Below are 25088 nucleotides of genomic sequence, written 5' to 3'. Positions count from 1 at the left end.
AAGAACAATCCAGCTAGGTGGAAAGGGGGTGAGGGAGCCAAGGAATCAAGAGAAGAGTTTAAAGGGGTCAGAGATTGCAAGGGGCTCCAGGAAGATTTCTGAACAAGTTCAGCCAGTCAAGCCAAGAAGGAAGCATCAGAACAAAGCAGGAAACAGGGCCTGAGATCCAAGCAGAATTTTGCATCTGTGCTGTGGACAGATTTCATCCGTCGCCACGGGTGGTTTGCAACAGGACAGGACAGGCTGCAGGGCTGGGGAGTGTAAGCTGGGACACAGCCCTTCATCAGACCAGCTGAGTTTGGAGAGGCCTGGCAGAGGAGGGCTGTGCTGGGTACGCAGGTTCCTAAGAATATATGATGGCAGCACATGGATCCACCCAAGAGCCTAAAGGAGCCTAAGGTAGCCAGGGAGAAGCCAGGCTGTGTTCAAAGCGTTTTTTGATGATTGGTCAGTGTGGCTGGCAGGCTGGGGCTAGCAGGCAGCCCACCGGGGCTGGGTGGGAGTTCCAGAGACAGAGCTAAGGGCAGAAATGGCATACGGGTCCTCCCTCAGGGAAGGTAGAACTGGCAGGGGGCCTAGAGGTGAAGGAGATGTATGTCTGCAGTGCTGGGTTGGCCTCAAACTGAGATCCTCATCTTAGACTCCTGAGAAACTAGGATTATAGACAAGAGCCACCAGTGCCTGGATTAGCAAGGTTACAGCCGGCACTGGTCAACAAGACAATAAGGAGGTCTGTGGAGGTAGGCACCACTGCTCACACCTGTAATCCTAGCTACTCAGGAGGCTGAGATCAGAGGGTTGTGATTTGAGGCCAGCCCAGGCAGAAAAGTCCCTGTGAGACTCTTACTTCCAATTATCCACTCAAAAACTGGAAGTAGTGCTGTGGCTCAAGTGATAGAGTGCTAGTCTTAAATACAAAGAGGCTCGGGGACAGTGCCCAGGCCCTGAGTTCAAACCCACAACTGACAAAAAAAGAAGGTTGTATGGCTGGTGGCTCCCAGGTAGGCCCTTGTTGCTAGAATGAACCAAAGTAAGAAGGCTCTGGAGATGAAAACTGGGAAGGTACCTGACAGGACAGAGCATGAAGGCACAAGGCCAGAAGATGGGGCTGTGGTACAAGGCCAGACCACTGTATAAGCTGCCATCCCTAGGGACTGAAAGACTTCCCTAAAAGGTTGTAATCTCAAGACTTGGGAGGTTGAGACAGGAAGTTTGAGAGGTCCAGCCTACGTAGAACGACCCTATCATACAACAAACAACAAAAAAATACATGTTCTTTACTCCCATCCACTTACATCTGAGGACCCCTCCTCAGAAGCCCCCACTTCCAGATCTTGTGCATTTGTTTTCTTCTGTCCATGTCTGGGTCATGGTCATACCCACTGTGATTGGGAAGAGAGGAAGCGACCCTGCTTGCTGGACGCACATCTTGTAGTCCCTGACAAGGTGACATTGAAATGGCATTGCTGAAGGACAGCCCAGACAACCCCAGCAGCAGCTCTCCTAGCTGGTCTTGAGGCAGGAGCTCAAGAAGTTTCTGGAAACTCTGCTTCCTGGCCTTCCTACCCTTCCATTCCCCCTGTGAAAACCAGACACCCCTGTGTCATGCCCAAAGCTGTCCAAAGCCTGGAATTCAGTGTATTTGGCAAGCAGGAGCTTACCATAGCAGCCATCACTCCTGCTGGATCTGAGCTGGGCCTCAGCCACCCTTGTGCTGCTTGTTCTGGGGCTATTGCTCCTCTCTAGCCTCTCACCAGCCCACCGCCTTTCAGGGGAGCCTGCGGCCCGCCTTTCACATGGGCACCCAAATCTCTTTTTTCTTCACACTGGAACTCCTGAAGCCATGGCCCATTTGGCACCTCTGACATCCTGATACAAATCAAAGTGAGGGGTGCTTTGCTGAGGCTTTTGTCCCTGCATATATATTTTTTAATCCAGGCTTTGATCCTTTCTCCTACTGATCTCCATTTCAAAAGTGTCAGGTATCCTAGGGGGTTCTGTGTCATGGTCTGGATGCTGAAGTGCTTGATGCTCTGTCTTCATGGCTGGGATGTTCTCAACCTCCTGCTGTTCCTCTCCTGCCTCTGATGCCACCTGCCTTTTCCTCCTCTTCTTCCTCCTCCTCCTCCTCCTCCTCCTCCTCCTCCTCCTCCTCCTCCTCCCCATCTCCCTCTTCCACCACCACCTCTTTCTCATCATCATCATTCTCCTCCTTCTCTACTTGCCCCTGTACCATCCTCATCTCTTCCTTCTTCCTCCTTGCCTCTCCAGTGCCATGACCTGGGGGACTAAGTCCTGTTGGGCAGATGGAGACAAAGACTCTTCTCCTCCTTCTTGGATGGGACCCTGCATGGTGTTCCTGGGATGGGGTGCTGAGGAGTCCTGGTCCCTCTGGCTGTGACCTTGAACTGTTTCCAGAGGCTTTTCTGTCCCCCTCAGCATGCTGTGGTTTCTTTGACAAGCTAGGCTATGGTCAGGAAGAAGAAATGATAGAGAATCCCACCCACCCCACCTACAATCATATTTGTCATACTCCATTAGCTGAGTTCAGTGTATAGAGCTAGACTGTGAACCAAGCCAAAGATTCCCTTTTCAGTTGGGTGACAAGACATTTCCACCCAACAAGGATGTACTTTTCAACCTGTCAAAAACTGGGGGTCAGCCAGGTGCCAGGGACTCTTATCTGTAACATTACCTACTCAGGAGGCTGAGACCTGGAGGATTAAGGTTTAAAGCCAGCCACCCAGAAAAGTCCATGAGGCTACAGTAGAATGCCCATTTACAGGCATGGTTCAAGTAGTAGAGCACCAGCTGTGAACAACAACAACAAAAAGCTGAATGAGAGCACAAGTCTGATAGTTTAAGTCTGAGTACTCACATCAAAACAAGGAAGAAAGAAGAGAAGAGAAGGGAAGGGAAAAATACTAAGGGCTTGATTTTCTTTTCACAGTTGGAGACCAAATCTCAAAAATAAATAAATAGACAGACTTGTATGTGGCTCACATGTAAGACCCCTAGCTCAATGTCTACTTTGGATGAGGAGTGGGGGGGAGAAACAAGTGGGGGAAGGGGAATCAAGGAGATGAGAGGATGGGGAGATTCCGTGGTGTCACTCGAGATGGTAGTCAGCACTGTGCAGTACGCTGTCTCAGGAGAAGTCATGCCTTTTGTAGACTGAAAGCCCAGTCTATGGGTGGGATCCCAGGCTGAGAGCGAAAGACTCCTCCCAGGAGAGCCGGAAGCCACATGGTGACACTGTGAGTCCCCAATGCTGGAGACATATACACCTGGGAAGGTGTGATCTAGGGGGCCTGAACATGGCCAGATCCGAGGACACAAGAGCTCCTCTACCTCTGAGATATAAATCCACCTTCCAAACCTGAATGCTCTCTCATGCAGTCATTAGCAAATGACCTTCATATTATCAGGTTCTTCCCTTTAAAAGTGCAGTCTACACAGATACCCACTCTGAAAAAACAACTGGATATGGAGCTGCAATAGTTAGGGGGTACCCCAGAGCCCCACTGTCCCCTCTCCCTACCCCCACCCTCTATCCCCCACCCCTATGGCTCCTGAGTAGTTGGGAAGTTATCCTTCTAGAACTAACTACAGCGTAGGGTGGCTACAGGCTGGGTTCTCTGTGAGGAGTTCACCCTTGTCTCTGGAAGTTTCACTTCTCTAAACCCTGCTCCCCCACTTCTGGCTGCCTGCCTGCCTCCCTCCCTAATGTCACTGTCTGGGCGGAAACGGTGGCGGCTGCTTTCCACAGACTCCAGCTGGCCTCTGTCCAGGCTCGGTGCTGGCCTGGTGGTTCCTAATTGAACTTGGCCATTAGGAAGTTACCCTCCTGGTGTCTCTAATTCCCTGCCGAGTTCTGGGGCGGCACAATGGGCTCTGTCTTCCCAGTAGCTGAGGCTGGAAACTTGTACACTAAGATGAAACCAGGAATGGTGAACACCCTACTGCTAGGTTTAAGTCCTAGACAGACAAGGGCTTGCCCCTGAGGTGAGAATCCTTCTAGAAGTATAAAAGATGCCCTCTCCTGCCCTGACCTTGTTTCTCCCATCCTCACCTGCTCTGCCTCTCCCTGGCTGCCTGGCCTCCCACTCACTGCGTCCTCTACACTCTACCCAGACTTGGGCTCACGGGTCACAAGTACTAGAGGTCACCCCTGCATAAAAGCTGTGTTTCCTGAGATCTGACATGCCAGCTACAGCCCCGTGTCCATCTTCAGTACCACCGTTCCTATCTTTCTTTTATTGTCTTTTAGATGTCCATTGGTCACTCACAGGACCAACATCAGAGTCCCATAGTTATATTTTGGCTTGGCCTAGACCCAGGCTCAGAGCAGGTCCAAAGGTGGTGGTGAATAAATCCAGAAAAATCTGCTGCCGCTCCCATTGCTGTATAGAATCAGCCCCACTGCTGGGCCTATGCATGTCTTAAATGTCCTTGTGGAAGTCCTTGCTGAGCAGGCCTCAGCTGAGATGGTGCTCTCCCCTTTGGATGTGATGTCATTTCTAGAGAACCCTGACCACAGGAAAATGAGATGTGCCCAGACCTCAACATGAACTTCCGCAGGCCCTACAGCTCAGCCTCCAGGCCTTGTTAAGCAAGGCCCATGTCTCCTACTTTTGCAGCTGAATAGTTCTAGCATATACACAGCTTAGACTACAAGGGCTTGGCCCTGAGCTTCCTACACAGGCCACAGGCTACCTCATAATGACAGTGTGGACACCCTTAATCATGTCTTCCTCTCAATTTGTTTGATTGTACCCAAGTTTCATGCCCAGGGCTGAAAAGGCATATTTGGCAAGAAGATCATAATAAAATCACAATGTTGACAACTTTTAAAATATCCTAATTTGGAGGAAAGGCAAGAGTTTTATGATTCAATATTAGGAATGTATTGAAAAAGTCAATAGTGCAAATGCAGAATAGCTTCTTAAAATCATAGATTAGAAAGGTAACTTGGAGGCCATTGAGTTCATACCCACTTTTAAGAAAATAACCCAGCTTGATGGAGAGAAAAGTCAAGAACTTGAAGGTCAGACATGCTCTTATTTACTTCACCGTGTGACCTTGGGGAAATCACCTTGAGTTGGATGTTTAGCTCCAGACTAGATAGTTATGCTTCTTTTTCTATAATTTTATTTGAGTGAGAGAGAGAGGGAGAGAAAGAGAGACAGAGAGCGGGAGTGTGTGTGTGTGTGTGTGTGTGTGTGTGTGTGTGTGTGTGTGTGTGTGTTAAAGAGGATTGCACAGAAGTTAGGCACCTGAACCCACTAAGCAAGTAGCCTGGGTTCAAGTTCTAAATCCATTAAGTAACTGGCCGTGTGACCTTAGGTAAGCTACTTACCCTCTCTGACTGTCTCCCCTATGTAAATGGGGGTGAGCAGAGCCCTTTCCCACAGGATAGTCATGTGATTTGAATAAGGCAATGTATTTAGAGCACTTAAAAGAGTCTTTGGTGCCCAGTACAAGTGTTTACTAGTATTTTCAGTATAAAAGAAGTCTGGATTTGGTATTGTAGAAAAAAAAAAATCCCTGGAAGATGTGACAATCCTTGCCACATTGGTTGGGATGGGGGCAGCTCTGACGATCCAGAGGGCTGTGTGCCCAGCCCTTCTGTTCCCCTCAGGCCCCGCCTCCTCCCAGGGCCTCCTCTCCTTACTGAACCTCCTTTGGGTCTCAGGAGTGAATGGGGATGGGTTGAGATATGCTCATCCACTCACGGCGCCATCCCAGGAGTGGACGTTCATGGGACCCCTCAGGAGACAAGCTGTGCAACCTTCCCGAGCAGCTTTGTTCCTGGGACAGCACCTCACCCAGCACTTTGCCTGAAATGCCACTCAGTGGCCACCACACCCCCTTCCCGAACCTGGCATCACCCTGGGGCTTTGTGCCAAGCTCCCAGCAATTTGGAGGAAGCTGCTGCTCCTAGGCCTGCCTCCAAAGAGTCCAGAGCCACAACACTAGTGTCATGCACTGATTCCAGCAGGCAACCACAGGCAGGAAGGGACCCCGGACCAAGGCTACGAGTCACCCAACAGAGCACTGGCTGGAGTCAGAGCTGGGTTTTAGCTGCCTCCCCACTTTGGACAGGACACGTGTCCTCTTGTTCTTGTGTGCCTCTAGAACCCATCAGGCAGTAAGTCTCTCCTGACTATTTTGTGCTGTTTCGAGGCTTTTTTCTTTTCCTTGGCGTTAAGTCTCCATGCCGCTGTGGCAGCGTGAAGAACGCCAACAGGAAGGGCTACAGCTGCACATCCCACCCTGCTGCCTCTTCATCTCCCCACCCTAGGCAGCAGGACACAAAGCTGCTTCTGGGAGGGACCCTGGAGGGACCCTCAAGGACCCTGGAGCTGCAGCCATGGAACCCCTGCCCTAAGGATAGAGACCCTGCTGCGTGGCCCTACTCATTCAGGATGTCCCTTCCCATCCAGAGAATGGGAGCAGCTGGACTGGCGGATGGCTCTGCTTGTCAGTACAACAGAAAACAGGCAAGGCAGTGGGGCAGGGAGACTTGGCAGAGAAGTCCATGGTTGGCTTTCCAATGTGCAGCTTGTTGATGGAGCACTTGCTAGCTCCCAGGTAGCGTACTAGCCTGGGGATGCAGCAGAGAATGCAGTAGCTGGGAAGAATGGGAGACTGCACTTGGCAGAGTCCTGAAGTCATAGAGTGGCTGAGCAGACCTGTGCTGGCTGTTTGTGGGCTGTTAGCCTAGAAGTCAGGGATGGCTAGCATGGCTAGAATGGAGCTCAAGAGCAGAAGGGTCCATGAGAACAGGGAGGATAAGCTAGAGCAGTAGCCAGGACCACATGATGCCTGGGCCTGTTGGCCCAGTGGAGGAGGTGGACTTGCTCTGAGGACAGTGAGGAGGACCATGAATGGGGACTTTAGAGTGGGGGAGGTGTCTGGGGCCACATCTCACAGAACCCCACCACCACAGGCTGTTTTGCCAGGAATGGAATCTGTGGCACAGGAGAAGGGATAGTGGTCTGGGCCCAGGGGCCAAGATGGGTGGCATTCAGAACCAGTGTTAGATGGAGTGTTGGCAGCTGTGACGGACTTATATGTGGGGAAGGAAGAGAAGTGTGGGACCCAGGATAGTGCCCAGGCTGCTGGCCTGACAGCCACATGACTATGACAGGGTCCCAGAGGACGTGCTATGGGCAGAGGAGCTGATGGTCACAGAGTCTCATAGGTGCTTACTTAGCCAAGTCACACAGTCCCAAGGCATGTGCCGGAGGAAGCTGCTCTCCATCTGTTTGGGACAAGTCTGGGGCTCCCTTCTGCTTCCTCTGGGGTCTCTGCCTGCAGCACTGTTCATACTCAGCTAGCTTTTTGCCCTCTTACACACTCGGCTTCCTCCTGACAAATCTGCAGAATAGTTCTACATCCCATGGGTCCCCAGCAGTGTGCTAGACATGATTTCACACTCTTCTCACCTGCATCTCACACTCAGAAGCTAAAAGGAGGGTCCCTATCACCTCCCTCACACCCTGGCCTCATGAGGGAGCCAAGGTGAATCAACTTGAACTATCCCCATGGCCCCCAAGGCCTGTGGAATGTGAAGGCCACACCAGAAGGCCTCTGAGTCTGTATCCTGGGACATGGGCTGGGCCTCACAGCACCAAGGGGTGTCTACCCTGGGAAATTTGGGGTTGCTTGTAAGACACCCTGGAGCAAGTCCAAACTCAAGGTGGCATTCATGGTGAGCTAACCTGACCCACTTGGCCCTGGCTGTTCTTACCTGTCACATTCCAAGCTGTTTAATGCTCCTGCCATTTCTCCTGGTGTCCCTAATGGGAATCCCTCCCTACACACACCTTCTGCCTGACCCCCCACCCCTGCTACAGCCATTTCCAACACAGAGATCTCTGTGCTCCCAGAGTTGGTGCACGACTTCCACCTTCTGTAGTAGGGACAAGAGCTATGCATGGTTCTGTGTATGCCCCATCGAGGTACCACCCCTGAGAGATCAGAGATACCTCCCTCCTGCCCCCCAAAAGACCCTGTGTGGGTTAAGTTTGGTGCCGAGTGGAGTGAAGAGTTTTGAGGGCAGGGAGATGGACATAGGGCCTGGAGGCTGGCTGAGCAGAGCTAAGTCTACATCCAAGGTCAGCATGGCTGTGGCCTGTGTGGGGTACGGTACACTGGGGTGATATCTCAGGATAAGGTGGCACTTGGTAGCTGGAGAGAAGAATGTCATAGACCCACCAAATAGGGCCGCAGAGAGGTTTACAGGTGACATTGGAACCTCCAATAAGAGCCATTTTTACTGTCTTCTTCCAGCCTGGAAAAGGTACCTGCCTCAGTCTACCTTCCCTGAAGGCTGTGTACTAGGTCATAGAGGGAGGCAGGAATTGGGCCCAAGAGGCTGACTGTAAAGCTCTTGTCAGCCATTTCTCCCATTGCCCTGCCCCCTGGGCCTGCAGTTTTTCTGCTTGAACAGAAGATGGCGCCTGCCTTCGGTCAGGCATAAAGTTGCCCAAAGCCATCTGAGGTCAGTGCCCATTCAATACAGGTGGGTCAGGGTGTGTAAAGGTGAAGACAGGACACTTTCGATGGTATGTGAGTTATGTTAGATTGTGACAGAGGGTGATGTGGGGGAGCAGGTGTGTATGAGGAGTGTGATGGCAGGTGTTTGAGTGTGGGAATTGGAGTATGACTGAATACGTATGAAGTGTGTGCTTGTGGGCTGGATTGTAGAGGTGTGGGGGTGACATGATTAGAATGTGTTTATGAGTGTGGGAGGGGTGTGGGTGAGAAAATATGTGAGGATGGGATGAGAATGTAACGGGGTGAAGGTCAGGTGTGTGGTTTGAGGTGTGTGAGTAGATGACAGCGTGGAGTGTTTGTGTGTGAGTGGGTCTAAGTGGTGTACGGGTGTGTGTTTGTGTGACTGACTGCAGGCTTGAGGGTTTGTGAGCATCTGACGGTGAGAGCAAGTGTGTGGCTGAGGGGGAGGGGCTTGTGATTGCAGTTGTGGCTGTGGGATGTGGGATTAGGTGACGTGAGGCACTGCTGCCTGTACTCCCTCTCCAAGAACCCCTTTTCTGCACCCACCCTTGTGACCTCACTGGGCCTTGAGCTGCCATCCTGCCAGCAGGCTGGAGTCCTTGCCACTGTCACCTCTGGCCACCCTCCTGCATCTGCCCAGCTCTTGCCCTGGCCTCGGTTGGCCTCAGAGTCTGATGACCAATGTTTTCTTCTGGACTGGCCAGGCCTCCCTCTGGCCTGTGGTTCACATCCGTGCACCTTGGCTGCAGGTAGACCCATGGCTTATGGCACCCAGAGGAGCCTGTGGCACTTGTAGGAGCAGTTCATTCCAAGGCAGGGTCTGGGGTCCTCATGAGGCCTTGATAGCGGGTGCCGCTGCCTGGTCCACCTGAGAATGTGTGTTCCCCCACAGCCTCCAGCTTGGCAGAGATGAGTTGAGAAAGCTAGCAAGACCCCTGGAGAATAATGGCTACACAGCACCTCCTACCTCCCTCTCAAGACTGGCTAGCCTCCGTGCAGGCTGCCTTTGCATTTGTTGCTCCTTGTCAGAGATAAACAGGCTCAGGGCAGGATGGTTCCGTTCCAAGTTCTATTCCTTTCTGGCTGTGGGTTCATGTGTAACTATCTCTCAACCTCTCTGAGTCTCAGGCTTGTACAAGTTCTTGCGAGGTGGTAGCGGTTTTGTTCAGGTGAAGTACATACGTACCCCAGGTCGGCATGTGTACTTGGTGAATGGCAGCTGCTAGGGCTATTATTTCAAGTCATTTTCACTCTGTGACTCTGGTGGCCCGCAGTGGCTGTTCCTCGTGGCCCTGGCCAGGGCGGGCTGTGGAATGGAGACCATCTGGGAAGCTATGGCTTTGCTCCTCTGGAGGAGGCGCCAGCATCTAGAGTGCTGGGAAGGAAGGAAGGTGCGGCCCCAGCTATGCAAGGGCCGGGATGCAGGGGTTCCCAATGAATCCCTGGGGCCACTTACCCTATCAGGGCCCTTTCTGCTTCTGCATCCTCCTCTCCCAGTCTGGAGACAGCTAGGAAGTGTGCGCATCTTCCCAGTGAGAAGAAGCTGCCTCTTTCCCCCCTTTTTTTGTTTTGTTTTGTTTTTCCTTTACATGACACCTGTTGCTCATAGGTACAAATCAAACGAAGAGTATGTTTATGTGCGAGGCCGTGGCCGAGGGAAATATGTTTGTGAGGAGTGTGGAATTCGCTGCAAGAAGCCCAGCATGCTGAAGAAACACATCCGCACCCACACTGACGTCCGGCCCTATGTGTGCAAGCACTGTCACTTTGCTTTTAAAACCAAAGGTAAGAGACAGTCAGCTGGGGCACCGCCCAGCCCGCAGAGCGCTCTCCTCCGGGAGCCCCGGCTCACACACCTCTTTTAACTGGGACCTGGCGCACACCCATATCCTGGCGCCTGTGGCAGAGCCCAGCAGTTCAGGGCTGGGCCGTAGTATCCAGGGGCTGCCCCAGCCCTCCCCACACCTGCAGCTTCCTGCCTGGTCCTCTCCTGGTGGCACCGGCCCACAGTTCTTGGTGCTTCTATTTATCTCATCATCCCTTCCTTTTGCATGTCCCCAGAGCCGTTTATCCACTGACCTAATGGCCTCCAACATCCACACTGTAACATTGAGCGATCCATTCCACTCAGAGTCACTTAACAGGGTCGCATGCCTCATGCTAGAGCTGCCCTCTGCCTCCACCCTCCTCGCTTCTCTACGGCTTCAAAACACAAGGCCCAGCCATGCTCTCTCCAGATCGAGAATAGCAAGGTGCTCTTCCAGTCCCGGTCACACCCACATCAGGGTCAGGACAGGCTCTGCAGTCACCTGTGAGAGGAGAGACGTGCTGTTGAGAACTTGTATCATCACAGATGATGGTGGCCAGACCTGCAGCCTCCCAGGTGCATGGTGGGACAAAGGAGTGAGGCCCCAGATGCTCTGGGTGGTGTCTTTCCCAGCAGGCCCTATAGGGAGGTTCTAACTGAGCTCATTCACTGTACTTGGGAGCTGGGCAGAACGGGGTGCTTCTGAAGGAGGCCAGGGTCTTGGTGGCTTTGGTGGGTTCAGCCTCTTTTGCGCTTTGCATATTCCTGGATCAGGGTTCGGACACATGAGGGGGCCGCTTTCTGTGAACAAGTTCGGTGACTCCATGAGAGCCACACCGGAGTCAGGTGGTTCCTCAGGGGACAGAATGGTACAGCACACTATGCTTTCTCTTTTCTGATTTTTTTTTTTGTCCTTCCTTTCTGTTGGTGGAGCTGTTCCCAGTGAGACAGGCTGAGTAGCCACAAAAAGGGGGAGGGGGCCATGGAGCTCCTACCCAAGGTGGGAGCCTTGGAGCCACCCAAGGGTGCCTCTGCTCTTTCAGTACCAGGCCAGGGTACACTTTCTCTCTCTCTCTCTCTCTCTCTCTCTCTCTCTCTCTCTCTCTTTCTCTCTCTCTCTCTCTGGCTCAGCGGCCTCTTCTCTGGCCACGTGCCTCTTTCTGATCTCCTGACCCCGTTGGGTGACCACTGTACTGTGTCTTCTTGCCATCATCTTCAAGCTGAGCTTACATTTCCCCACCAAGGTTTGGGGTTGTCCCCTCATCCACCTCTTTTCCCTGATCCTCTTCTCTCTCACTGTGCCAGAGGGCAGGCAGGTCCGGAGCCCTCTTAGCCTGGTGAGGTTTTGGGGAAGAGAGAAAAGGGGCTGCTTCAATAACACAGTCTTCGGTTCTGCATGTGGAAAGTTTCTCGTCCAAGCCTCCTGAAGGTGAAGAAACCAGAAGCCAGAAGTAGCTGTGGCATGGGGAGCCCCTGCCCCAAGGGCACCCCCATCCTTATCTTCCTCTTCAGAGGTAGTACAACGCCGCCAGGTGGTGACCTCTGAGTAGGTCACAAGTGCTGCTCCAGTGGGTGGCCAGGGGACCCCGCTGAGGAACCCCAAGGAACCTGGTGGCTCCGTGGCAGAGGAAAGCCCTTCCCCTGCTGAGATCACAGCCAGTCCCTCTGCCAACTCAGTTCCTCTGCCAAGGCAGAGAGCAGCCTGTGGTTCTCAGGAGCCCCCACTGTCCCAGGATGCCTTTCTTGGAAGCCACACCCAACTGCTAGCTCAGTCCCTACTCAGGGTTTCCGTCTCTCTGAGTCACCATGGAGCTGAGAGGATCCAGAGTATAGGATCTGAGCACAGAGGGGCTTGGGGAGAAGGGGGGGGTCTGCATTTCCAAGAAGTGGGGGGTGGTCTACTGAAGAAAGAGGAGCTCTACTCTCGGCCAGTGATCAGGAGCACACCGACTTCATCCTCCTGTGCTGCCCGAGCCTGCTAGAAGAACAGGTGAACAGGTGGAATCTGTTCTGTACCCAGCACTAAGGGGCTCTTGGGTGGTAGCAGATGGAAGCAGAGAGAATCCCCTCTGGTGGAAGTGGGGGCAGGACCTGGAGCCCTGGGTCTCCCTGGGGCTGTGTTTTATTGCAGCCACCAGCTCTGATAACACAAGCCCCCTCCTCTCCTCCCAAGGGCTGTCTGCCCATCCTCCAGGTCATCTCCCCCTATTTCTCCTCTCACTTTTCAGTTCTGGCCTGGGCCAGGCTGTGTGAGTGAGCTCTGAGGCTGAGCCTGGTTGGACCTGGGACCCTTTCTGTCTGTCTCTGTCTGCTTGTCTGTGTCTTGTCTCTGTCAGATGTGGAGGTGGCAATCCAGGCTCCAGGAGCTACCTGAGGAAGTTCTCCATGGGTATTGGGTGGGGGTGGAGGACATTGGGCAGCCAGCTCGTGGAAGGTCCTTTTCCTCTCAGCAGAGAGTTCCCAGGGTGGCTGTGCTATGTACAGGCCCTTGTGTAATCACCTTGAAGGACAGAGATGGCATCTGTGAGCAGACACATCCATCAGGCTGGGGAGGGGGAGCAGGTATGGGGGAGGGGTGCTGTGAGGACACTGGAGGAGACAGGGTCTTTGACTAGCACTCTTGGCAGCATCCACCTTCTTTCAGAGTCACTTTCATCCACTGGCCTCTCTTCCCCCATTTCAGGGCTGCCTGGCTCTCAGGGAGGGGCAGGGGTGATGGAGAGAAGCAGAGGGCTCTGCTTGGTAAGTGGCCGGGTTATGCCTGTGGCAATGTGCTATGCTTCTCCTAGCCTTCAGGGGCAGAGGAGCTGGGGAGAGGAAACTTGGAGAGAGCCAGGCCCCACTCAGGGCGGTTTGCCTGGCGTTTACTCATGATACTCTGACATGCAAAGTCACCTCCAACTTTGCCTCCTTCCACTGCCCCCAGCGGGTCGTTCAGAGAAGGGGCAGACCTTCAGGAGGAGGCTCCTTCCTGCCTTCTTCTGAGAGCCCCTGAGGTCCAAGCTAAAAAGTGAAGCCAGCCCTTCACGGCCATCATGTGGGCATCTCTCTTCTCCATACCAGCACAGAATGCCACGTGTGGCAGAGCCCCTTGAGTCCCGAGAGTGATTCTCACAGGGTCTGGGGGGAGGGTGCACTCGGTGCCAGCCACCCACTGCTACCACACATGTTCATATCTTCATATCTTCCCCCTGTCCCCATAAGGTGAGTATGATTTATATGTCTGGAAACTGGGACTTGGGAGGGTAAGAAACGTGTTCACAAGTGCCCAGCTGGTGGTGGCAGAGCCCAGATTACACTCGAGCCCCCCAGGGGCCCCTGATCCATCTTGCTTCATGTTTCCATCACTTGAAGGAATCAGGCCTTGAGGTCCTGAAACCTGGGCCTAAATGGTGGTCCTGGGCTCCATGGTTTGCCCTGATGGGTAACAGGATGCCGACCAGTATCCAGGACTGTTAGGGAACTTGTCCAATAGAGTTGTCAGCCCCTGGGCCCAGAATTAAGGCAGAAGAGAACATGTGACCCTGTCTAGAGGGGGAGGAATAACATGCTACAAGATTTCCCCAATTCTTTCTTCCATAATGGCATTTCCCCTCAGCACTACCATAAGCCCTCTGTATGTATGTAGTTTGGTTGAATGGAGACCCAGGTAAAATGCATAGCAAATGAAGCAACCACCAGAAGGATCCGTGTACATGTCCCCTGTGGCCTAGGGTAGCCCAGAGCCTCTTCCATTCCCTGCTCCACAGAAGACCCCAGGTGTCGAGAAGACCCCAGCTGTCCGTCCTCCCCCCCCCACACACACACATACACACACTCTCTTGGCTGTGCTTGCTGAGGCTTTGCCTGCTCAAAATAATGAGGATGGAGGTCCACCCGTGTGAAAAAGGGACCACCCCTCTGACCAGGATAAAAGCAGCAGGTTTCTGTCCAGTTGCAGGAGGAAGCCCAAGCTGAGGACAGAGTCATAGACTAGGAGCTTGGGAGAGAGGAAAGGAGATAGCTCTTCCCTCGTCCTCACCGCCAGGGAAATCCCAGCTTATGCACCCCCCCTCAGTCTCTCAGCAGAATCCCAAATTATTGTCAAAATGATGGAAGAAGCACCCCGTGGTACAGCCATGGGCTCCGCCTCTGCTCACCCGCCTACTATCCCTCCTCCTCCATCATCCACTCCTTCTGCCTCTCATATAGCCATCTTCCCAGTCATTTCTCTCCCTGTTGATTCTCTCATTCTGCCTGTCCCTCTCCTGGTCTCCACTTGTCCTCCCACTTACCCATCCTCCCCTGCAGCCTCTCATTGTGTTGTCCTCTTGTCTTGCCTCCCTTGCATTTATATGTGAGGGCATCCATTCATCCAGCTATTCTACTCATTCAGCTCCCCTTCCTCAATTTCTACTAACCTAGTTTCCATCTTTCCCTCCACTTACTTTCTTACCTATTCATCTACCATGTGTGTCTGTTCATCTGCTTTTCTACTTATCTAGTGCCATTGATCTTCTTCCTGTTCTTCTTTCACTTCATATTTCCCCTATTCACTTACTCTTCCATATACTAATCTGTCTATACATCCATTCCAGGGGCCTTTTCTTCTTTCCATTCCTCCCTCCTCCATTCATCCATTCAAACCTTTCAATTAGTAGCAGTCATGAGGAACTTATGAATCAGGGAACTTATGGCTTATTGTGTGACTGGCCGTATGGAAAGACAATAGTCTTCAGAACTCAGTTTAGGAGCCACTACTGGGCCCCGAAGGAGGATTCTGAGTTTTCTTCCTGGGCAGATTGTGGATCTTGGCCTTTCCTCCTAAAGCACTGCCTTGCACAGAGTGATGTGGCCTGTGAAATACCACACCTGTGGAGGAGATTGGTGTTGTTTCTGTTGTCTGTTCCCACAGAGCTGTGGCCCCTGCTCCAGGTCTGTGGGCTACACCTACAACTATGGCTGGAGGAAATCTTTCTTGAGGGCTTTGTAGATATGGTGCGAGGAAGAGTGTGCGTCCAGGCCTTTCCCAAACTACTCTGGGCCTGTATCTGTCCTGCACACTGGCCTGGGAAAACTTGGACCCAGGAAGGGCACCTCTCTGAGGAAGGTGGGCTTGAGCCTCAGCCTTTGGCTCCCATGTGTGACCAACAGAGTTTCTTTCCATTTCTTCATTCCTATGAGTAAGTCTGTCCTGGTTCTTCTAGACCCTAAGGTTCAGCTCTATAGGCTACTCAGAAGTGGCCTTAGCTGGGCACCAGTGGCTCATATCTGTAATCCTAGCTACTCAGGAGGCTGAGATCTGAGGATCCTGGTTCAAAACCAGCCTGGCCAGGAAAGTCTGTGAAACTCTTATCTCCAATTAACTACTAAAAAGGACAGAAGCAGAGGCTTGGCTCACATAGTTGAGAGCCAAACTTGAACCAAAAAAACTAAGGGACAGTGCCCAGGCCCTGAATTCGCTCCCGCAAAAGAAACAGCCTCAGCCAGAGGTTCAGTTAGTCTCCCCACCTGCCATATTGGTTGGTGAGAGCCTCATGTCACCCCAGCACTTGACATGACCCATAATCCTACTGGAGTCATGTCACTAGTACCTGGGCCCAGGCTTAAATCAGGAAATAGTTGGTTTTTTGGTTTTGTTTGCTTTTTAACCAGCATCTCATGTCCTTGTCATAACTTCTGTCCCCTCGCGGCCCCCCACCCTCTCCACCCCAGCTCCCGCATTCCTCTGTGGACCTCACTCTGCCTGCAAGTCCTGGCCTACTCACTGGGATAGAGGAGCACCTGGCCCCTGCCCAGCCCCTGCAGTTGGCAGGGCCTTGGCTGGTCTGCAAAGTCATGGCCTGCCAGCCCAGTGCTGCCGCCGTGAGCTCTCACCTTCCCAGCCCTCAGCTCTGTAACTGAGCCTGAGTCTGTTCTTATCCCTTTCCAGGGAATCTGACTAAGCACATGAAGTCGAAAGCCCACAGCAAAAAGTGCCAAGAGACAGGGGTGCTGGAGGAGCTGGAAGCCGAAGAAGGTAAGACACCGCGGGCCTCCTCTCTCTGCCTTCATCCCTTTCCCCTCCATTCCTCCTCAGTTACTAGGCTACCAACCTCTGCCTTTCCCCTCATCCTCTTTCTTTCTTGCCTCCAGCTTTCCCAACCACTGGGAGACAAAGGTTAAACTCCCAGAATGTGTCCCCACACACACACCCTGTGCTTTGCCCAATGGCTGTTGGGCACCACAGCCTACCAGGCCAGAGCAGCACAGGTGCCCCACAGGCGCTCAGAGAATGTATGCTAGGAACCCATGAGTAATTACAGCCAACACGCAGTGCCCACTGTGTGTCAGACTCTGTGGGTCACCTGCTCTGGCATGGGCCTCACACACAGGACTTGGGAGGTGGGAGAGTTCCAAGAAAGCCAACACCACATCCCACAGCCCCATCCGAGCACAAGAGGCAGATTAGAGCCAGTCCCAAAGCAGGCAAGCTGTGGGGGAAACTGAGGTGTCTGGCTGGGCACTGCTCATCCCCAGCACCCCGTGGGAGAAACTAGAGGGACCGTGGTGAACAGTCCCTCCAGCAGTGGCACACCTTGGGCCAGGAATTCTCTGAAATCAGACTCTAGACTTAGAGTGTGACCAAAAATGTATACGTGTGTGCATGCGTGTGTGTGTGTGTGTGTGAGAGAGAGAGAGAGAGAGAGAGAGAGAGAGAGAGCACACATACATTACTCTATTTCTGGTTTGTTTGTTTTTTTATAATTAGGAGTGTATTTTCAGTCTAATACAAGAGTTAAATGCTGAGTGCTGGGATTACAGGCATGAACTATGATGCCCATCAAGTCACTTTTATAGAACAGAATACAATATAATGACTCCTCCCCAAACCATAATGTAGGGGTTGCCATACTTGTAAAAAATGAACATCAGGCCTTTTCTTTTTGTCAGTCATGGGGCTTGAACTCTGGATGTGAATGCTGCCCCTGAGCTCTTCACCTCAAGGCTAGCGCTCTACCACTTGAGCCACAGCACCACTTCTAGTTTTCTGGTGGTTAATTGGAGATAAGAGGCTCATGGACTTTTCCTGCCTGGCCTGGCTTTGAACCACAATCACCAGATCTCAGCCTCCTGAGTAGCTAGGATTACAGGCATGAGCACATCAGGCCACTTAAAGACCCTGTTACATAATAAGTTGCCCTGTTTCAAGAAGAGGAAAGTGACTCCTGAGCTGAGACTGTGAGGGATAAGGGCAGACTTGTCTGTCCACAAGCATGAGGCAGACAGCACAGGTAACACCCGATGCCGTCTAGGACTCTGCCATGCACAGCCTGCAGGGGGCGCAAGGAGACAGTAGTCCAGGTCAAGCACATGTTTGTGGATGCAGACCGAGTGGGCACAATGCAGGTGAGAAATGGTCAGATTCTAGGTACATTCTGAGGCAGTACCCACGGACCCTGCTGTCACATCATAGAGGGGAGAAGGGATGAGTGGGAAAGGAGCCAAGGATGATCTGAGATTTATGGCCTAAAAGACTAGAAGGATGGAGTTGACACTTCCCATTAAGGCAGACTCAGGGAGTGACATCAAGACCTAGGGGAGTTGGAGGAGAGAGCCAAGACACCCTCCTACATGCACACCCCACCAGTCCCACCCAGGGCAGAGAGGAGGTTGCACGCCAGTGCCACCATGTGGCAAGTCCTAGAAATGGCAGCTAGCCAGGCTTCCTTCTGTGGCTCTCCAGTGTGGTTCCAGGTCCCTGAGTTTGTAGCAGCCAGTTGGCTTCTTGAGCATTGGCCTTGATCTCAGCGATGGCCTGGAAGCTCTATGTGGGGCATAGGAAGGAGAGATGGCCAACTAGGCAGGGAATCCTTTAGAGCCCTGCAGGGATCTTGGAATGTGAGGAGGGAGGTAAAAGGATCCGGTAAAGCATGCCCTGGGCTGGGGACCCTTGGCATCTCATTCCTACACTGCATGTCCAGGACACACCACTCCCACCAACAGGATTCAGCTTTCTCATGGGTAAAAGAGGGATGTTAATGGCTCGTGAATATCAGGTGGTGCTGGTCCCACTGTTCTTCCCCAACTCTCATCTGTAAGATGCTCCCTGCCACCCACAGCTCCCTGCCGGGGGGTGGGGGAGTTGCTGGGCAGGGTGGGGAAGGGGAGGTTGGAGATGATGATAGCCATGGCCTACTACTGCTCCCAATTTAAAGAGAAGTGAAGCTGAGAGCAAAAGGGAGTGAGCACTAGGAGAAGGGATTCAAACCCAGACGCATTTCTGTTTCAAGAATCATAAAAATGGTGTTTAAGCTGTCCGTGTAACTGTCCATGAAGCTTAGTTCTGACTTGGGGAAGGGATTGCTGGACGATCTTGGGTGTGCCCTCCATCCTTCTCTGTACTAGGGTTTTACCATATGTGAGTGAGGACAGGGTTAGGTGACTTCTCAGGGCTACAACAGGAAGACTTCAGCCAAAGTCCCAGGCCAAGGGATTAAATACCTGTGTCCAGATTACAAAACTTTGTCCCTTGTGCTTCTGCCCCCAGCCGCTAGGAGACCCTGCCCTGGGCCTTGTGGCCCTCTCCCTTTGCCCACAGTCCCTGCTCCACCCCATAGCTTTTTGACCATTTTAGACATCTTCCTGTTGCATGGATTATTCTAAGCAAGTACTGATGCTGGGCCCCAGGCCGCTGGATGTGATGGGGAGGCTTGGGTACACCAGATGCGTGGGTCTGGCGGTCGGTGCTGCTCTGCAGTGCCTACAGTGCTGGAGTGTATCCTTGATGGAGCTAATGGATGGCTCTGCCCACCTGTCACCAGCCCACGGTCTACAGGCATCTCATGACGCATGAGATCCCAGCAACCTCACGATGTGCTAGCCGAACCCTTCAGAGCCTGCCAAGTGGGCCAGACATTAGCAGATCCTCCCCAACATCCAAAGTGATACCCATTTCAGAGATGACCTAAGTAGACTGGCAAAGGTGACCTAGCTGCTGGAAGCCACCCCATAAAATGCCAGACCAGAAAGCTGGCATCTCAGAGCTGTGCCCTCCTGACTGGGAGTAGCCCAGGCTTTTAAAAAACTCCTCAGGGTAAGAGTACAACAAGGGTGGCACCCTGCCCTGTAGCCTAAGGCCAGCTTTGCCATGCCACCCGCAGAGGCTAGACTCTGCTACCTGCCAAATGCTGTTGTACCAGCCAGAGGCAGCTTGGTCACCATGGCAGCCGTGTGTTTAGACTGACCACAGTAATGTCTGCAGGACTGGCCAGCCTGCTCTGTCCCAGAACAATAGGAGTCAGCCTTAATGAATTCATAGCAACTATAATTATTTGAGCCCTTAGTATGTGCCAGACCTGCATTCTCTCCTCCTAACCATAAGAGTGATGACTCTCATTCATTTGACAAAAAGGGAGACTGAGGCACAGCAAGACATCGACGTCCTAGCTGGCTCACAACATGAGCTATTGGTTAAAAAAAAAAAAAGCTGTCTTTCTAGGGCTTGAACTCAGAACCTCATGCTCATGTGTGACTTTTTTGCTCAAAGTTGGCACTCTACCATTCAAGCCATACCTTCACTCTGGCCTTTGTTAGTCAATTGAATAAAGGAATCTCATAGATTTCTCTGCCCAGGATGACTTTGAACTGCAATCCTCAGAGCTCAGCCTCTTGAGTAGCTAGGATTACAAGGCATAAGACACCAGCACTGGACCTAAGAAGGCTGCCTTACCTGCTATGGTTCAGTCCCAGCTGTATGAGTAACTTATGTGGATAAGTTTGTTCGTCTTCCCTGTTTTGCTCATTTATTATATGAAGAGAAGAACATAACCAGCCTCCCAGAATTCCTTGGGTACTGTGTGGATTAACAGCCCGAAAGCCCTCAGAATTGAACATACCCGTTTCTGATAGAAGGTAATCATTGCTCACCATCATTTACAAAATGTTTTGTTTCTGTGTCACTTGGTCATCTGCCATCTCTGTGGCATTTTGCCTCATTGGCAGACAGGGGAACTAGCAGTCTGAGGTCAGGGCGGCCCCGCAGGGGTGGACTGTGACCTTGGATGTCGTGCATTCTCCCCTCAGGAACCAGTGACGACATGTTCCAGGACTCAGAAGGGCGAGAGGGCTCTGAGGCTGTGGAGGAGCACCAGTTTTCAGACCTGGAGGACTCAGACTTGGACTCAGACGCAGATCTGGATGAAGATGACGACGAGGACGACGAGGAGGAGGAAGAGAGTGAGGAGGAGTCATCCAGGCCTTCCTCAGAGGCTCCCCCACCCGGCCTGCCTGCCACACTGCGGGAAGATTCCTCACCTGCTCAGGGCCCTCCGGCCTCCAATGCCACCTCAGATAAGGAGGCCACCCGAGGCAGCTCAGTCTCAGAAGCTGAGAAGTTGACAGCCAGCAGTTGCTCCACATCCAGCCTGAGCACTCCAGGCCCCCCGCGGCTGGGACTAGCCCCGTTGGGCCCTGTGGAAAAGGACACAGACTCAGCTTCGAACTCCAAGACTGTGTCCCCTCAAAGATCATGGTCCCCAAGCAAAGAAGCAGGCAGCCACCCACCACTCACTCGCAAACACTCCCTCACCAAAATCGACTCGTCTCCCCAACAATGTTCGCCAGAACTGCAGACTTCAGTTACAAGCACTCCTGGGCCCCCGGTGGGCCCAGGACGGGACATGGGCCCTCCTCCTTGTGGGTCCCCAAGACTGGATTTGTCTTCTTCCACTCCATGCTCCCCCTTCCTTCGAGCACATCTGCCCCCCAGACTCGAGGGTGCCATCGACCCAGGCACCCCCAGATACTCACCCACCAGGAGATGGTCTCCAGATCAGGCTGATTCACCACCACGGTTAGTGCTGCCAGAGAAGTGGGCTCTGTCTGGGCCGAGCAGCCCCTCAGCCAGCAGGCATGGCCCAGGCTTGGGGCCAGCTTTGCGGGGTCTCTTCCAGCCTGCACTCCTACCTCACAAGCTTCTCGGCAGAAACCCCGAGACCTGTGTCTCAACGTGGGTGAGTTCCTGTCGTGTACCTCCTGGGCTGGGGGAGGGTGGGGGCCAGAGGGAATCGGTGGGGGACAGAGGCTGCAGGTTCTCACAAGAGCTGTACCTCTGGAGCTGGAGAACTCTGCCAGCTCAGTGGTCATAGATCGACTAGCAAACCTTTCTTGGGACTCTACTTGCAAGGCTCCATGCCCTGTGCCTTAAGCCAGCTTTCTTTCTTTTTTTTTTTTTTTTAATGTCAATACCAGGGCTTGGACTTTGGGCCTCACATTTGCTCAGCTTGCTTCCTCATCAGGTACTCTACTGCTTGAACCACTCCTCCAGTTTTGCTGGTTGATTAGAGACTGGGTCCCATGGACTTTTCTGCCCGGCCTGGCTTTGAACCACACTCCTACAGTCTCAGCTTCCTGAGTAGCTAGGATTATAAGCATGAGCCAGTGGCACCTGACTCTGATTTCATTTTGTTGCATCCCCTGAAGCAACAGGCATGGTCTCTTTCGTTCATGAGTTTGGGACTCCACCCCCTAACAAGTAATGTAGCTTCAACTATGGGCAGAACTATTCATCCAATTCCTATCTATTCCATCCTCATCCCACTTACATTTTTTGAGCAAGTGACAGAGCTTAACCAAAGTCATCCATCTCAAACATCACTGTCCCAACCCCCTTAGGGGCACCACAGACATGCCCTCCCTGTCAACCGTGAACCCAGATACCACAGCTAACATTTCTGCCTTCACCATGGCACCCCAACACCCACTGGCATTGTCTGTCAGACTCACTGGCGATATACCCTACACAGGACTCACCCTGGTAACGTGCTGTCCCTGAAAAGTCACCATGGCTGGCATGTGTGGCCTAATGCTAGCTAACAGCACTGCCACTGACACTTCTGTTACCATTGTCATGATCCCACATCACCCTACAGGTGATTTATTCCCCTCCCTGCCCCCCTACCCCCCGTAGTACTCCTTGTGTTTGAACTCAGGGCCTTGCATTTGTTAGGCAGGTGCTCTACCACCAAGCCATGCCTTCATCCCTTCTGTGCACTGGTTAATTTTGAGATAGGGTCTCACTTCCTGCCGGGGTACCTCCCTGTCCTGCACTCTGCCTATTTTTGTCTTCTTCCTGTAGCTGAGCTGACAGGCACACACAACCACACCCAGCATCTTTCCATTGAGATGCAATCTCATGGATGGATTTTTCTGCCCAGGTTGGCCTGGAATCTTCATCCTCCTGGTGGGTTTTAGCCTTCCAAGTAGCTAGGATTACACGGATGAGCCACTGGCACAGGGCTTCAAGGAATGTTTCCTGAGGGTTGGTATGGGAGCCTTGGCAGAGGCAGGTTAGGAGCCTTGGATGGGAGGGAACTCGTGTATAAGGGTAAAGTTGGGTCCAGAACATTTTAGTAACAGGAGAGGCAGCAGATTAAAGATAAAGGGCCAGGCCAGGGACAGAACCCCTCCTGCAGATGTTCTGGCGGGGGGCATGGAGACTGTGGGACCAAAGTTTGCTCATGGTCATCAGAGGGCCTGGATGGCCATCGGACAGCACCATGTACAGAGAGGCAAGATGTCTGGTTCTGACCCACCTCTCTCTGGCTAGTCCGTCCTTGGCGCCTCTAGACCGTGCTTCTCCACCTGGCCAGTGTGTAACACTCTATTTTTTTATCTTGTTTTTGGACCCTAGCAGAAGGCTGAGTCTCAAAGTCCATCCTGCTCACCTGGTCCTGCTCATCCCTTCTCCTCCCGAACCTTCTCAGTCCCCCATGACTTCCACAGCCACAGCCCAGCTTTGACAGAGAACATCTTCAGCCACCTGCCTCTGCACTCCCAACACCTGTCCCGTGCCCTGTGCCCCTTGATTCCCATTGGTGGGATCCAGATGGTGCACGCCCGCCCAGGGGTCCACCCTACTCTGCTGCCAGGGCCCTCCACAGCCTGGGTCAGCGGCTTCTCAGGAGGTGGCAGTGACCTGACAGGGTCCCGGGAGGCTCAGGAGCGAGGACGCTGGAGCCCTACCGGAAGCTCGTCAGCCTCCGTGTCCCCCGTGGCTAAGGTCTCCAAGTTCACCCTCTCTGCAGAGCTGGAAGGCAGAGGTGACCCCAAGGAGAAGGAGAAAATAGGCAGAGGCCCTGGAAGACCTCCTGACTGGGAGCCCCGAAGGCCTGAGGCACCCTCAGAGCCCATGCCCATACACAGCCCCTGCACCCCACAGCTACCCCAGGGCCACCGATTGGCCCAGTCTTGGAGTCCCCACTTGGAGTCGCCGCACATACTGGCCAACCCGGCAGACTCTGCCTCTCCACCGCTGGACCGCAGCAGCTCCATGGGCTGCCTGGCAGATGCCTCTACTCGCTTCCCAGCCCGGAGGAGGAACCTCTCTGGGGAACCCAGGACCAGGCAAGATTCCCCTGAGCCCCCAGGTAGTGGGGGGCCCAGGGTACCTCCACCCCGGCCAGAAGACAGAGGCCCCCTGAGCACTTAGGCCTCTCTCCAACCGCTTCCAGAGCTTGGCAACAGACGTTTTCCATCCAACTTCCTTGAGCTATCTTGCTCCCATGGGCTCCCTTCCCATCTGTCCATCCTTCTACGTGGCTTCTGCTCACCCCCCCCCATCTGTTATATCTTCCATGTATGCAGTTACCTGTGCCTTTTTCTAGACCTTTTGTTGCTTGAAAAGAAAACAAATCACACACATACATTTGAGAGAGAGAGAGAGAGAGAGAGAGAGAGAGAGAGAGAGAGAGAGAGAGAGAGAGAGAGAGAGAGAGACCTATGAGGATTTTGAGGCTGTGAATCATTTGTCCTTTGGGGAAAGGCTGTGAGAGCTTCTTTACAGTCCCCTCCATAGCCAGCAGCCAGCAGCCATTCCCACCCAAGGGCTGGCAAAAAGCAGAACTGTTTGCTTAGGGAGAAGAAGACAAAAAGGAAAATTTCAAAACATATACAATTAAAATAAAAGCAAGCATTACTATACACAGAGGTGTCTAGTTCCCATATATTGCCATTGGACCTGCCCTCTAGCTGGTGGCTACTTCTCCCTGATCAGCAGAGTGGCCAATGAACTGATGAGGCAAAAGGACACAGATGCCCATCCCCCAAATTACCATCTCCCTTCTGTTTCTTTTATGCTTTGCAATAAAAAGAACCAACGTTTCTTTTGCTAGGATTTCCATGTATAAAAATAATAGGAGCAGATGGAAGATAGTTTCTGGTTGGTTGGTTTAAGCCTCCCAGGCACCTGGGTAGTCTAAGCTGTGAGTCCTTCCTGGCATGTGAGGTGAGCAAGCCACCCTAACCCTGGCCCCTCGCTTCCCCTCTCCACCTGCCCTCTGGGCTGGCAAAGAGACCTGACCTCTGTCTCCTGGTCCCCATACAACTGACCTTCACCTCTCTCTTCCAACCCCATCCACAGGCCACTCTGTACGCTCAAGCTGCTACACGGCTGAAGCGGCTAAGCCTGAGGTTTGAGCGTTGCTTCACCAGGGCCCCTGGAGTGCAAGAGTCATACTACTTCTTTCCTGGTTGGATGACACTGTGTGTGTGTGTGCATGCATGCATGCGTGCTCACACGGGCACACAAGCATATTTGTGTACACAGATAGATATGTATCCCACATCTACACACAGAATATAATATTTGGTTGGTACTCCAGCCTACTCAGATATTCTTAACCTAGAGGGTTTGTAGCCTCCCTAACTCATTTGAATGTTTCTCCACGTTCTGGATCAAAAACTTACTTTGTAAGGAGAGTAATATGACCAGACAATTCTAAGTTGATTTGCCCTC

The 25088-nt window shown here is 52.7% G+C and overlaps 1 protein-coding gene across 2 annotated transcripts in view; it reads left to right on the top strand.

Moving 5' to 3' along the window:
• The window catches only part of Hivep3 (HIVEP zinc finger 3), a 376984-nt gene extending 352972 nt beyond the window's left edge, over positions 1-24012 (top strand). For both annotated transcript variants that reach the window (XM_048351026.1, XM_048351025.1), the window contains exons 6-9: positions 10136-10311; positions 16245-16331; positions 20378-21306; positions 22986-24012. In XM_048351026.1, the coding sequence (XP_048206983.1) occupies positions 10136-10311; positions 16245-16331; positions 20378-21306; positions 22986-23783 (1990 nt within the window). In that variant the 3' untranslated portion in view covers positions 23784-24012. The remainder of the gene's footprint in view (positions 1-10135; positions 10312-16244; positions 16332-20377; positions 21307-22985) is intronic.
• The last annotated feature ends 1076 nt before the right edge of the window (positions 24013-25088 follow it).

The sequence above is a fragment of the Perognathus longimembris genome, chromosome 7 (genome assembly GCF_023159225.1).
Source record: "Perognathus longimembris pacificus isolate PPM17 chromosome 7, ASM2315922v1, whole genome shotgun sequence".
Taxonomy (NCBI): Eukaryota; Metazoa; Chordata; class Mammalia; order Rodentia; family Heteromyidae; genus Perognathus; species Perognathus longimembris.
Note: the sequence above shows the minus strand (reverse complement) of the source record. Positions and strands in the feature narration are given on the sequence as shown.